The 14,827-nt window shown below is 41.9% G+C and overlaps 1 protein-coding gene and 1 long non-coding RNA gene across 9 annotated transcripts in view; one reads left to right on the forward strand and one right to left on the reverse strand.

Annotated features, from left to right (window-relative positions):
- The window catches only part of PCNT (pericentrin), a 95,062-nt gene extending 82,056 nt beyond the window's left edge, over positions 1 to 13,006 (forward strand). For all 8 annotated transcript variants that reach the window (XM_042821898.1, XM_042821899.1, XM_042821903.1 and 5 more), the window contains 6 exons: positions 1,322 to 1,486; positions 4,884 to 5,122; positions 6,370 to 6,458; positions 7,550 to 7,703; positions 10,058 to 10,176; positions 12,389 to 13,006. In XM_042821898.1, coding sequence (XP_042677832.1) covers positions 1,322 to 1,486; positions 4,884 to 5,122; positions 6,370 to 6,458; positions 7,550 to 7,703; positions 10,058 to 10,176; positions 12,389 to 12,432 — 810 coding nt within the window. In that variant the 3' untranslated portion in view covers positions 12,433 to 13,006. The remainder of the gene's footprint in view (positions 1 to 1,321; positions 1,487 to 4,883; positions 5,123 to 6,369; positions 6,459 to 7,549; positions 7,704 to 10,057; positions 10,177 to 12,388) is intronic.
- On the reverse strand, positions 12,563 to 14,629 carry LOC122162044. The gene is made up of 3 exons (XR_006169398.1): positions 14,531 to 14,629; positions 13,724 to 13,859; positions 12,563 to 12,744 (listed from the first exon to the last, which is right to left on the reverse strand). It is a non-coding gene; the product is annotated as an uncharacterized LOC122162044 (long non-coding RNA).
- Positions 14,630 to 14,827: the final 198 nt, after the last annotated feature.

Raw genomic sequence — 14,827 nt, forward strand, 5'->3', positions numbered from 1 at the left:
GAAATACCTAATTTTAAAACAACACAGAAAATTGTGTTAGATTCTTGGTATTTTGGTGTTTTGCTGTGTCTTAAACTCTTTTTGTATATGCTGAGAAGTAAAAAGCCTTTGGTTTCTGCAGTTCTAAAGGAAGTTGCAAAGTCAGAAGGAAGGGAGGTGTTTTATGTGCTGCAAGCATACAGACAGTATGGGAATCCATGTTTTGTTTTTTCTCTTCCTGTTTTATAAAGAAACCATTGCAGGGATCAGTTTCTTTAATAGATCTGTTGTTGGAGAATGGGGGACCTTGGAAGCCTGTCACAAAACTGGTAGAACTGACACGATAAATAAGCATTACGAGCAGCATCTTGAGAAAAGGCTTCAGCGTGAACCACTTAGAGGGGTTGGTAATACATGGTAATACCAATCATTAATTGACTTGAGAGTTTTGCTGCTGTAGATGTTCCAGATACTGAAAGTATCTCTCTTTAATGGCTCTAGTATATTGCCCTTCATTATACAAGGTTTTTTGTTTGTAAAATTCAGTTCCTCAGGTAAGTAAAATATAAATGTCGAATATTACTGCATTAAAATATTCTTAAGAAATAACTCTTGAAAAAGTTTGAGCTCCTAGTAAGGCTGTACTGAAATAAGCTAGAAGGAGAAAGTGGGGTCAGCTGTGTGTACTGGCTCCTCTACTGTATAGATTTTATTTCAAAGGATAAAATGCTAACCATCTCAAAAACATCTTTCCTCTTGATTCTGATGTGCTGCGTCATACGCTGTAACTGCTGACAAAATTAAATTGATATGAAGAGGGTTATGGAGGCAGAACTTCTCTAAAAATTGAATCTGGAGTTGTTGGTCTCCTGGAAGAGATGATTTACCACAGAACTGAATATTCTCAGGATTGAATACTGTTTTCTTAGAGGTTTCATCTGTGTATGCTTTACAAGGTGTTTTTGTGCATGTATGTAAACAAACACATTTCTGTGTCAGTTTCTCTGCTGGTTCTGGATGTGGAAGGAAGCCAGATGATTTGTTTCTGTTTCCACATGTTGGGGACCCTCTCTGTTATTACCATAAAGAGGTTTCTTGTAAAACTGATCAGACATATGCTTGGGGAAGGGATAACCTGATTAATTTGATACTGCTTAACTGGGGTTGCTTGTATTTTTCATTTTGTACCATTTAACACCTGAATGCTACTGGTGGCTGTTTTGGTGATTCTTTTTGTTTAGTTTGTCCATGAAGTTAGGCTGTTACTTGACTTGAGATGTTTGGTTGTGGAAGTCATGTTCAGGAACTACAATGGCTCGCTCACTTCTGGTTTCTTTTTTAGATCAGATCTACAGATGATACCAACTCTGCTCAAGAACTGGAAAGAGCTGCTTGGCAGCAAGAAAGAAGCATTCTGCAGAATGCACTGAAACAGGCAGAATCCGAACTGGCTAAAGCAACTGCTGAAACTGAAAACAAAGCAATGACGGAAGCATTCAATCCTAAGGTAAAATGATAGTGATGTTTAGCAAATAGCTGTCTGGAGCTGCAGGAGCAGGCAATGCTGAAGGCATTAGCGCATCATTTAAGACAGGTGTGTCCAGCCTGTGGACCACATGTGATTATGAAGAGCACTTAACGTGGTCCCACATGCCATACACATAGTCACATTTACACAAGTGACTTTTTGTGATGATTGTAATGAGTCAATCGCATGTAGCTTGAGTGTTGACTGTGTGGGTGACAATGGAAGGCTGTGGAGGGGGGGAACAGAGAGCAAGGCTCACTCCATCTCTTGTGGCTGGAGTCTGGTAAAAGTCGCATGTGTGTCACATGATGTGCTTGTGCCACTCGATGAGTAAAATGCAGTCATTGCCAATAATAATAGCCAGTACCCTAGGCTGCTGCAAAAGAGGGGTGGCCAGCAGGGTGAGGGAGGCGATTGTCCCCCTTCTGCTCTGCCCTTGTGAGGCCCATCTGCAGTGTTGTGATGAAGTGTGGGGTCCCCAGTACAGGTGGGATATGGAGCTGTCAGAGTGGGTCCAGAGGAGGGCCACTAAGATGATCAGAGGGCTGGAGCCCCTCTCCTATGAAGAAGGATTGAGAGAGCTGGGCTTGTTTAGCTTGCAGAAGAGAAGGCTCCGAGGAGACCTCATTATGGACTTGCAGTACTTGAAGGGAACTTACAAGCAGGAAGTGGACAACTTTTTACACGATCTATGGTGATTGCACAAAGGGGACTGGCTTTGAACTAAAAGAAGGGAGATACAGGTTAGATGTTTGGAAGAAGTTTTTTACTCAGAGTGTGCTGAGGTGCTGGAACAAGTTACCCTGGGAAGTTATGGATACCCCATTCCCAGAAATGTTTAAGGCCAGGCTGGATGGGCAGCCTGATGTAGTAGTTAGCAACCCTGCTTGTGGCGTGGGGGGTTGGAGCTCAATGATTCGTAAGGTCCCTTGCAACCTAAGCTATTCTGTGATTCCATGAAACTAAAGGTGGCTAAGTCAGAGTAAAATGCTATAAAAGTTTTATGGTTTGTGAAATGAAATCAAGTCCTATGAATGGCCAAAACTATATGACCTTGCTTTTCATTTTGATAAAAGAATTTGAGAATGAGTTTCAATATTTCAGAAAAAATATCATTTGGGTATATTTGCAACTCCATTTTCAATCAATATAAATACATTACCTGTGAATTTTCAGATTTGAGTGTATAGTGTTGCAATCAGACATTCAACTCAAAGAAAAGTCTGATTGTGTCTCTTTACTAAGCTTTATAAGACTTATCAGGGAAAAATATCCCTCGTTTTAAATTCAAGCCTTAGTGACTTCATCACTTTTTGGCAGTATGTACATTTGTGAACAACTGTTTTCAAGAATGAAGCACAGAAAGAATGAAATTTCATCAAGTCTCTGAGGAGAATCTTGAGAACTCAGTAAGAATTGCATCCACTTCTACTGAGCTAGACTGATGTCTATAAACAAGATCAAACATCCCAGTAGTTTTATGTTTATGTTGCTCTCTTTTTTTTCGTTTGTTTTAATAAAAACAGAAAAGAAGTTTTGTTGCTTATATATGTGAACTATATTATGTATCTTTTTATATGCATCCCATGACTCTTTCTCTTCACTCACCATGGCCTAGGCAAGCCAAAAAATTGGACATCCCTCATTAAAACCTTTGGCACTTTTTTGCTTTCAGTACCTTACATGATGTACAGATTTACTGTGAGAAACTTACCAACTCAAGTTGGTTTGGATTGTTCAGTTCTTTTTAGTATCATTCTTGATCATTGCTGAAGTGATTATTGTTGCATGTAGTACAAGTAACTTAGTAATTTTACTTGAGTTCTCAATTTGGCCTGCATTCTCTTTATTATGAATATGATAAAAACTTGCTGTTAGAGGGAAGCCAGGAAGCCTGCAGCTCAGTTTCAGAACAGATTCAGTTTCAGACAGAATCACAGAAAAATTTTCTTTGAAAAGACCTTCAAAATCACCATCAGTACGACCTTATGCAGTCCATCACTAAACCATGTCCCTGGGTGCCACTTCCATATGTGTCCTAACTGCCTCCAGGGATGGAGACTACCATTTCCCTAGGCAGTCCATCTGACCCCTGACCACCCTCTCTGTGAAGGAATTCTTCCTGATGTCCAATCCAAACTTCTTCTGGCACAATTAGACCATTTCTTAATGTCCTATGGTTTGTCACCTGAGAACAGAGGCTGATCCCCTTCTCCCTGTGACCTCCTTTCAGGTAGTTGTAGGGAGTAACGAGGTCTCCTCTCAGCCTCATCTGGACTAAACAGCCCCAGTTCCCTCAGATGCTCCTCATGTGCCTTGGTTTCTCTATTTTTCTTACTAGCTGCATTACTCTTCTGTACACAGTGATTGACTTCATAGGTAAATGTGAATTAAGAACGCTCTTTCCTTGTGTGTCCCTCATCAGAAAAGATTCTTTATACCTTTCTCTGTATTAAACAGAAACTTTCACCAAAAATCACCTATCTCTTTGGAACTGCTTTTTACTTTTAAATGTGAAGAAGGTTCAGATTTCTTGTCTAAGCATGGAATTATCAAACATCCTTTTTTATTTTTTCCTAATTTTAAATTTTCCTCTGACAGATTTGATTGTTATCAAGTCAGATAGACACCCACCCCAACATGCTTTCTGGTTAATATTTATTTAATACAATTGCTATCATTAAAGATTAAAAGTGTTAGAATCTCAGGTATGACAGTTCTGATGTGAAACTTTCAGGAGATTTAAAGCCATTTGATACTCTGAAGTTGGGTGCTTTTCAGCTTGGAATGGAGGTCTTACAGCAGCCCTTGCATCAGCACTACAGACATTGCACACAAAGTCAGCACACCAACCAGTAACCATACCAAAACTTTTTAGCCTAGCCAAGAGGTAAAGAAGTTTGGTGAAGTGGTGCAAACATCCATTTGTGGTGTTCAGAGTGTAACATCACTGGTTTGCATTAAAAATACACAAGTAATAGAGTCAGTATCATAAATACTTCTTCAAAATTTAAAGAGGAATCATAGAATTGTTTGAGATGGAAGGGGTTTTATCGGTCATTTGGTCCATTTCCCCTGCAATGAGAAGGAAAACCTACAGCTAGATCAGGTTCTCAGAGCCTGGCTTTGGATGTCTGCAGGGACATGGTATTCACCATCTCTCTGGGCAACTTGTGCCAGTGCCTCACCACCCTTATTGTACTATGCTTCCATAGTTCATAATTTTTAAATAGCTTTCTGTGATCTTGCAAAGCAAAATCACTTTAGGTACCCACTCACAACCAGTTTCTGTGAATCCTTGCTGGGAAATGCAATCAGCTTTTCTAGACTTGCTATAGCTAGATCTTCACAGCTTTAATTTTTTTATTTCCTTCAGTTACAGAGATTATATAGGAAGTACCTAAGAGCGGAGAGCTTTAGAAAGGCTCTGGTTTATCAGAAGAAATACCTCTTGCTGCTTCTTGGTGGATTTCAAGACTGTGAACAAGCAACTCTCTCTCTAATAGCACGCATGGGAATCTACCCCTCACCTGCAGACCTGCAGCTTCCTGCCTCCCGCTCCCGCCCTCTGACCAAGTTCAGATGTGCAGTCAGGGCAGTCATTGCCGTATCAAGGTAAAAGCAAAACACTTTCTTGGACATAGATAAAATGGGTAGTTGATATGGCTTATCCTACCTGAATATTAAGCAGAAGCTTTCTCCACAGCGTGACTTGGCAGCTGTAACTTTGGCCAAATTGCCATTTGAGAATCGGGGCTATGTTGAATGTGTACCAAAACAAAGGTTTGTAAAAGCTGATTCCATCTGTTGAGAGATGCTCAGTTGCAGCATGTTTGTACATCACTGCATAATAATTACAAGCTGATCTTTTCATTTTTTCCCTTATCTGTTTGGGACATACTGGGTAGCCTCTTGTATTGTAACGTTACCATCCCATCAGTGATGATTTTCTTCTCCTGAGCTCAGTAGCCTGTGTTTCATTGAGCTTGATTCTGTCATGTGCCATTATTTACTATGGAGTGGATTTTGATATCTATGCACTATCCCTTATTGTGTCTTGAGTTCATCTATTGGAAGAAAAAGTTTTGAATGTAATAGGAGATTACTTCTGAGCAATCTCCTTGTTTACTAGAAACTGTTACGATGACATTTAAGGCTTTTTAGACTGTTGAGAAGGATGCTATAATGATAGCAGTATGAAAGGATAGAGACCTCCAAACTAACCCTCTGAGGCCTCACAGCTCCATGGAATTTAGGGCTGAAGTAGAAGAACATCTTTAAAACAAACTGGCAAACATTTCCAGCACCTCTGAGTGGATACAAATTAAGGGAGTTAATAGCCATTGCCCGACACAAAGCAACTGCATCCTAAGACTGTAAAGAGAATGTTGTGGTTAAGCTCCAATGTCTGTTCCTTTTTTGCTGTCCATTGAGCCATTTTGAGTGACTGGGTTACTGTGTTTTTGTTTTTCTCTTTTTTTTTTTTCCTGCTATATGTGTAACATTACATGGTTATGTGGTCTCAAAATCTATTTCTTCAGTGTTTAGAAACTGGGGAAAATAAATAGGAGAGGGTTAAAAGCAAACAATAATAATAATAATAAAAAGAAATAAAGGTTAATCTAAACAATCTGCTGTCACCTCAGTCCCTTAAGATTGTGTGGTCTTAGCACTGCAGAGAACTGACAGGTGATACAGTTATTGGGAAGATGCTGGCAGTCTTCCTTCTCCATTCCTACAAGGATTGTTACTTAACTGAATAATAAATTTAATATGCTTTATGCCTACAAAAAGTTTGATATTAAAATTTAGTGTATTTTTTCCTGTTATTAATGACTGTACAAATTTATTCTGTTATCAAGGTTGAAGTTTTTGGTGAGAAAGTGGAACAAGCTTAACAGAAAAAATGGCCAAGGTGAAATCATCTCCCAACATACAGGAAATAACACAGGTAAGCTTTTGGTCAAGTACATTTTTAAATGATAACTTGTCTTTAGCAGTGTTTCAGTAGACAAACAAAAAATCACCGTAAAAAGACAAAAAAGCAAAATATTTGTGTTGACACAGATCTGTTTATCTGTTTCCTTGTCATGATTATGAGTTTAAAATGACACTGTAAGAAGTTAAACATGAAAACTTACAGAATTCATAACTTCACAACAGCATCAAACTCGTCCTTTTCTCTCTTCATTAAACTTATCAGATAATTTTTTCATACTTTTTAAAGCTACCTATGATGGAAATCAATGCCATAAGTTATTAATAAGACAAAGACAAATACTACTGTAACAGTATTAAAATTGGTACATGCAGTGTAAAAAAGAAGTTTTAGAAGGGATTTGCTGTCCTGTGTTGCCAGCAAATGGAAAAACAATTTTAAATGGTTCCAGAGGTTTGGAAGAGGCTCAGAATCTGGTTCAGGTTTTCCCTGAACTTTAGGTGCTATGGGTGATGGTCTAATAGAGTTCAGTAAGGGCTGTGTTCCTTTGGGTTACCTATGGATGTGTCAGTAAGAACTTGAATAAGTGTCTCTGTGTGGTACCCCATATTGTGCAATACGTGTGTAATATTCCAATTGTGGCTTTTCAGCGCTAAACAAAAATGTGATGTGACAGTACATTTTTCATTACCTGGCATATGGACACACTACGTAATTTTCAGGATTTTCGGTTGGGAATACTTACTTTAAAAAAAAAATAAATTAATTTCCTATATACTACTTGTGGTGAGGGTCCTCTGAAGCCTCACTACAAAATAGCACCTGTCAGGCTCTCAGGAGAGCAAATCAAATCACTGATAGTGATTTAAAAGAGGATATACCTGAAGGAGCATTGTTATTAGGGATAACAAAACAACAAACAATCCTTTTTCTGCCACTTCTCTCACAACCAACTAAAACATGCATTTGTAACATACGTTTTAAACCAAAACCAAATATATATTGCTGCAATTCTTGTGGGTTTTTCTAATTGGTTAAATATGAAAAGGCTTCTGGAAGTGGTTTTTAGTGAGTGCTTTTCAACTGTTTCTTATTTAACGCAGCCTCTGGTGCCAGAACAGAAACTCTGAAACAGCAGCAGCTCCCAGCTGTTCATGTAAGCTCTCCCCCAACCCGGGACACTGGCCTGTGCCACAGAACCAGCTCTGCGAGATCTGTGAGCTGCTCCTCCAAATCCTCTCATCGGTCACACAGCAGGTCAGTCTGCAGTCTGGCTGATGTGTAATCACCTCATCAGACCGACTTTGCTAAAAGTGAGACAGCTACTTGGAAGAAGTACTCCAACAAGAAGTCTGGGTCTGGTAAATGTTTCCTTAGGTTCAGCTTGCTACAGAAGAGAATGTCTCTTGCTTTGAGCGTGTCTGATGTTCTTGCACCGAGAACACTCAGTGTTGTTCTCCAGTTCAATCTGGCTATGTGAAAGCACTCCTGATAATGTTACCTTTTAGCTTTCTTTGAAGGGGAGTTCTTGCTGTTTTTGCCTACTAAATCGGGGATTGATGTTTTAAGCATGAAGTTGATTCCTCCTCCTGCAGAAGTGGCTCTTCTACCACAGGGAAACATTGCATTAATGTTAGTTGCCTTCAGACTTGCTACCACAGACTGAGGTATGTGCTGTGTACATTCCAGTTTTTCTGTGCATTACAGCCAGTTCTGCACAGGAGTACAACCCCAGCTAATCATTGCTGGGTTGGAAGTCACTGGTGGCATTCTGCACAGCAGTATTGAGAAAATACCTCAGCTGCAAACTCAGTGCTGGACTTGGAGGAGTGCGGCCTTCAGCCATCATTGACTTTCCCAGTCTCAGGCTCTCCAAGCATGTGAAGTAACTTGGAGTATTGCAGAGCCAGGTTATTCCTCTTGTGGCTTCTTTCATATGATGCAGTTTTACAGCAATTGCTGTGCAGTCTCATCAGCTTGGAACATGTGGCTTTTTTCCACTCCTTTGCTATGAATTGGAAACTTTACCCACACAAGAAAGATTATTATTATTATTTTTTTTTTTTTTTAATGAAGAAAACTGAGTATTGCAGTTGAACCCAGCAGGCAGGTAAGTAGCACACGGCTGCTTGGTCACTCCCTGTCAGGGGGATGATGGAACTGGAAAAGAAAAAAATACAAAAATTTATATATTGAGATAAGGACGGTTTAATGGGAAAGGGAGATCAGCAAACCAACCAAACAAACAAAAAAGCAAACCAAATCAAATCGAAACCCAGCCAACCAAAGGAAACAGGTGATGCACTCATTGACCAAGCCAATCCCTGAGCAGCAGCAGCAGCTTCTCTGGCCAACTCCCTCCAGTTTTACAATTTTTTCTCATTATGCCCTATGCTATCAAATATCCCTTTGGAAGGTTTAGGTCAGCTGCCCTGGTCCTGTCCCCCCCCAGCTCTTTGTGCCTCCCAGCCCCCCTCGCTGGAGGATAATATGAGAAACTAAGAAACTGAATCATCCCTGGCTCTGTGCAGCACTGCTCAGCAGCAACTAAAACATCACTGTTGTTAATATTATTCTCACCCTAAATCCAAAGCACGGCACCATACCAACTACTCCAAAGAAAATTAACTCTGTATCGGTCAAAATAGGACAGCCAGTAACAAGTAAGCAGCTGTGGTGAATGAGCATTACCCAAAGACAACAGAAGGTCCAAATTGTTTTACATTTCATTTTATTTTGTAATCCTGCTGGCTGGTTTGGGGAACAAGACAGGGCAGTGCTTCTCAGGAAGGACAGGTAGGACTCTGTTTTGCATAGAATTTAGCGGAGAATTGGAGACCTGCAAGCATTACCATAAGCCTAAATTCCTACTCCATCCCAGCCCTCTCTCACAACATGTATGAGGATCTCATAGACAGAAGCACAGGCAGCTTACTACTGAGACATCATCTGTATTGTATGAAACGGGAAAATAATCATTGTAGATCCTTTTCACTCTGTGTGACTGGGTTAGTGATAGCTAAAATCAAATGTGGATGTGAGAAGCATTTCCTGGCAGAGATGAACAGAAGGAAGGCAGTGATAGGAACTGCATTCCGTTATATAAAAAAAATAAAGGGAAGACCTCCCAACTCCAGGGTAGCAGTGTGTTTGCATAGAATGTTCCCCCAGAAGTATGTTTCTATTATTAGTTTTTTAAACTATTAATAATGTAGCAATACAGTCACAGTATGTGATTTAAGCTTTTTCAGCCTTGTCCTTCCAAGTAGACTTTAACCTGCTACACACTTGGATGCAGCACGCTCGTCTCCATAGAATTGGGTTTATCCAGCCATTTGCATTTACTTCTGACTGCAGCTTTCTTAGAGAAACTTTTGGTTGCTTATCAGGAAAGTGAGACTCGCAGGTACTCCAGCTCTTTCCAAAACATCCTTTCTTTTGTTTCTTCTGTAAACACAACTGCCTACTGTGTTTTTTTTCAATCTAGCTATGTGGAAGTTTTTGGTCATGTCTGTTGATATTTGAGTTTGCTTTGCACTGAGTTACTGTCTGTATGAGTATAAATTGGAGTGTGGCGTGAGGGGAAAAAACCCAACTTTTTCTTTTTTAAGATTGCCTCCATCCACTTCAGAAAAGCCACCTGTGCCTACTCAGGATCCTGAACGATCACTTACAGAATACATCCACCGCTTGGAGATTATCCAGCAAAGACTAGGAGGGGTGCAGTCAGGTAAGAGGAGCACTGCTGCACTCAGAGTTGTGAGCAGCCTGGGGTCCTTTTTGCATGGGTTTGCATGCATATTGTCTGTAATGCTTAGAGAATGTAAAAAGCGTCACTTTGTTGAAAGATTTATTTTATGTGTGGGAGGAGAAAAAAATTAAGTCTCTGAAACGTCGTGCCTCAAATTAGTCCAAGTACATCTTTTCTCAGAGTAACTTCAGTGAAATTCTCCTGAGATAAAAGTGAATGATTTCCGTGCCATTTTTCCCCTCCTGTAATCAAGTCAAATAAGCAAGTTCTGCAGTTTAAATGAAATGTATGGAAATAAGTTGCTTTAAATTCAGTCACTGTGATGTCATTGTAATAGCTGAGTATGGCCTCCTCTGCAGCATGAACTATCCTACTTCCTTCATTTATCACTTCCTGTTGTTCCGTACCAGATAAAAAATGAAAATACCAAGAAAACCCCAAGGAGGCAACCATATTTTTCTCAGGCTAAAAAACACATGAGGCTGGGGTGCCTCCTCCTGGCTCCAGTGAGCCCTATGCATTGGAGAGGCATCTGGGCAGCCATTCCTCTGGGGTCTTTGGAACACCTTCCCCAAAACTTACTTTCCCCATCCAAGTTTGTTATTGAGTTTTCTGGTCTGAGCTTGTATGGGTGATCAAATCAGATAATGCCATGGATGTTTTTGTCCGGCTGTTTTCCCTTTAGACTGCTGTTGCTGATTCTTTCCCTATGTTTTAGATGCTCATCCCCAAATCACTTGTTTACTTCCTGAGACTACTTGTGGGTCACTGCGGTCATCGATCTCTCGGCAAGAAATGTTTATTTCCTCCTACCAGCACCTTCCTTAGTTCCCCATACACTCAGCCAAAAGCTGAACAGATTTTACTGTGCAGATGTCATGGCACTAGGGGTGGGCCACTTTGATCCTTCTGCAAATTGCATATGCACACCTGCATGTTTCTTTCACTACGCATAACCTTTGTCAACGCTGTTTCCCAGGCAATCCTGTATCTTATAACTGTCCTGCAGCTTTTGCACCAAGATGTTGGTTGGGCTGAGGCGAGGAAGAAAAAAACGTACTTGACTGAAACTGCAGAGCTCTGTGACAGTCACTGATGCTCTTACTGCCGCTTCCTTGATCTCTGTCATCAGCAGATAGATCATCTCTATGGAGATGTTTGTGGAGGGTGGGGCAGGCATTCAGTTGCTGACCCAGCAAAGGTATCAGTAATGGTTTGTACTTATTTCTGCATTTGGAAAAATAACGACTTTAAAACTAACTTCTGAGGCAGATTCTTAAGATCATGTGGTACAATCCTAACACACCCTCAGAGTTAACCTTGACAACTTAAACTTGAAAACCATGTGTGTTTCTCTTGAGAGAAGATTTTGGCTTTGCCACAGTTCATAGGAGCATGGTACAGCTGGATAACAGCCCTGGGGAAAGTCCAAGACATTGTTTTTCTGGCTGACTTCACCAAATACTTTTTTTTGTTTTTAAGGTTTAAAAGGTTAAAAAATAATAATAATAAAAAAAAAAGGTTAACTTTTTTTTGCAAATCCTGATCTTTTATCCTTAAAGTAAACGGCTACACTGTGGCACTTCCGTGTGGAAACTAGCACCCTTGGCAGCATTTTTCCTAGAAACCTTAACATCATGACCTTTGTTTTTTCTTTTCCGAAGTACTTTGTTTATGGCAGATGTGGATAATCAGATGTTAGAATTGAAACCTGCAGCATTTCACAGGATGAGGTATTTTGTGCTAAGTGTGGAGCACTTAACTGAGTACAATGCATAATGGTTGGAGGACGTTCACGGTACCAGAATGACGCTGTGGGGAGTTGCAGCACCATACATGAAGCTTCAGAACAGAGCTCTGAGTAACGTGAGGTTGCTGCACTTTACATCACCCCACAGATACAACAGCTTGAACAGCAGCAGAGTGCAGGTGGGATCATCACAAGAGCAGTCGGTTGAAGAAGCAATCCATTGCTCTCTGCATGCTCTTTGAGTGAGCATTGGTCTTAACGTGTGAATGTTTGCTTTGGCAGGGTGGTAAGCTTTCAGGTTCCTGGGTGATCATGAAGATGGTAATTGCTTTCAGTGTAGCTCGTGTGAAGTATATGGAGGAAATAACATGCTGCTAACTGCACCCTGTTTAGCATAGCACAAGCACTTTTCTAATACCCATTTGTTTTATTTAAATTTAGGACAAGTTCCAGGCCTGCCTTGCCAGAGAAACATGAAAAAGTGATCAGAATGCTTCTGAAATCTGTGCTGTGAAACCGCCAAGTTATTGCTTCCTTCTGAGTTATTCCCTGGTGAATGGAGCACTTGTCATCTCCTGTGCAACTAAATAAAGGGCAGCGCTTTTGCGTCAGAATTTCATGACTTTTTATTATACTTCAGTACTATAAGAGGAAATTTCTTTCCACTAAAAGCAATGTTTTACATTCTCATGCAGAATTACTGGTATGTTGACAGCTGAAGTGTGCCTGTGTCACTGTACTGTCAATTGCAAAGAGTCTGTCCGGTGTTTATTTTTCTATAGTGTATAGCTGGATTCCTTGTAAAAAAAAAAAAAAAAAAAAAAGTTATTAAAATCACATTTTATTAGTGAGCTCTTACAGCATATAGTTATTTGTTTTCACCTTACAATTTTTTCTTTTTCTTTTTTTTTCTTATTATCTGTGTTTTAGTATTTCTGCAAGATTGTTAACTAACAGCAGCTAAAAAAACTCTCCCAAATCATCTTTAAGACACATTGCCTTCTGGGATTTCAAGATTTGCTTTTTTGGCTTTGCAATAAATAGGACTTGTTTCCCTCAGTCTTCCTCGTCACATTCCATTTCAGTATCAAGCCACTCCTTGGATTCTTCTATGACTGACCTTGACCTAATAGAAATTTAGAAAAAGAAAAGAGCTAACTTTTTTGCAATTACTGATCTTGTTTATATCCCTAAAATCAACAGCTGTGGTGACTTTCTCACGTGGAAACTCCGACACCGTGCTCAGCAGGATTTTCCCTGGCACCCTTAACATGGTGTCTATATCCATGATACATTTGACATTGCTAGAGAACATCAGTCTTCCTCAGTTCATGCCAGGAGCTTCTGTGCCACTTGGAGGCACTTGGCTTTGGAGCTCTGGTGCCAGCCCTTGGAAGATGTATTCTTGCCCAGAGTCCTGGCACTGCTGGACTGATCCTGCTCTGACCACTTTTGTCCTTAGCCCATGCTTCTGGCTGTTGTGAGGAAGTGCTGTCCCCAACAAGGCAGTGTGTTTTTGTTCTTCACTGGTTGGAGCATCTAGTGCTGCATTCTGGGGTCACAGGAACACAGGATGCTGCAGTTCAGGCTCACACCCACAGCTCTGAGAGGCAAAGCTGCCCTTGGGCAATGTGGCTTGCTGATGAGTGCTGATGGGTGTCATTCTGCATCTGGGTGCCCTATCCCACAGCTCTGCCATGGGCAAAGCCTTTGAGTGCCTCCCTTGTCCCTGCAGGCTGACTGCTCCAGAGGTACCTGTGCATGAACAAACAATACCTGATTTGGTGTGAAAGCCTGGAGAGTAAGGTGGCTTCTGTAAAGTTCTAACCACGTGAATCGACAGAGCAAGTTTATACAGATCCATGAGCATGGCAGATTCCTTTCATTCTGGTTCCGGGGCCTTTAGGCAGATCTGTCAAAATATGCCCTGAATGTTAATGGTGTCTTTAACACAGCATCAGGTTGTATTCTGCTATACACAGTATGCATCTCCAGACAGGCATTCACAGCTGACACTGAATAAAATCCATAATTTCATGTTTGCACGTGAATCGCACTTTGCATTTTTCCTTTGGGTGTAGGAGGGCCGTCAGGACCTGGCTCCGCAGCAGTTCGGTGCTGCTTTTTTTTTTTATCTCTGCCGTGCACCACCCTCTGTAAGTTAAGCATCATGGGCTGGGCGCAGACACACGTGTGAGACAGGGGCTTGGTCCACGTGTACAGAGCCATCCCTGCACACGGTGGGCCGGGAGGGGCTGGTAGGCAGCGGCAGCAGTGACGCTGGAACTCCCAGTGAACGGTGAGGTCTGACGCCCAACTCTTTGGGCAGACAGCCGGCCCACCTTTACAAAGGTCAATCTGGGGGTGTGCGCTGTCTACGTGCTCTGCTGGTAGTGGGTTGGCACGACATGAGGATTGCTTCTGCTCTTTGCAATGAGTGTAGTGCCTGAGGTACGCTGGCACATCTGTCTGTGCCGTAAGCAATCCATCGTCCGGGAGATTGACTGCTCTGGAAGGGTGGACGAGACCGGAAACGGTCCGAGCGCTATTTTGCCGCGTACAGAACGCTCGGTATTTCCTTACCGGCGCTGTGTGCCATAGCGCAGAGCACTGCGGCAGGTCAGCCCCAGGGCCGCGCGCGCGCTTGGCACAGCGGGGTCCCGATTTCAGAACCGACCGAGGCTCCTCCGCCACCCCGCAGGGCTCCCGCTCACCGAGGACGGCCCGGCGCGAACGCGCGCGGTGGTGCCGCTCCGGCTGCGCTGTGCAGCCCCGTCCCGTCCTCGCGCGGAGCCGCCCCTCGTCTTTCCGCCGCGGCGCCGCTCCGCCCGGCGCTGCCGGCCGCTGGGAGGCGCTGCCCGGGCCCGGCCCGGCGGCTGC

The sequence above is a fragment of the Centrocercus urophasianus genome, unplaced genomic scaffold (assembly GCF_019232065.1).
Source record: "Centrocercus urophasianus isolate 14NV4802_14NV808 unplaced genomic scaffold, USGS_Curo_1.0 seq_20, whole genome shotgun sequence".
Classification (NCBI taxonomy): Eukaryota; Metazoa; Chordata; class Aves; order Galliformes; family Phasianidae; genus Centrocercus; species Centrocercus urophasianus.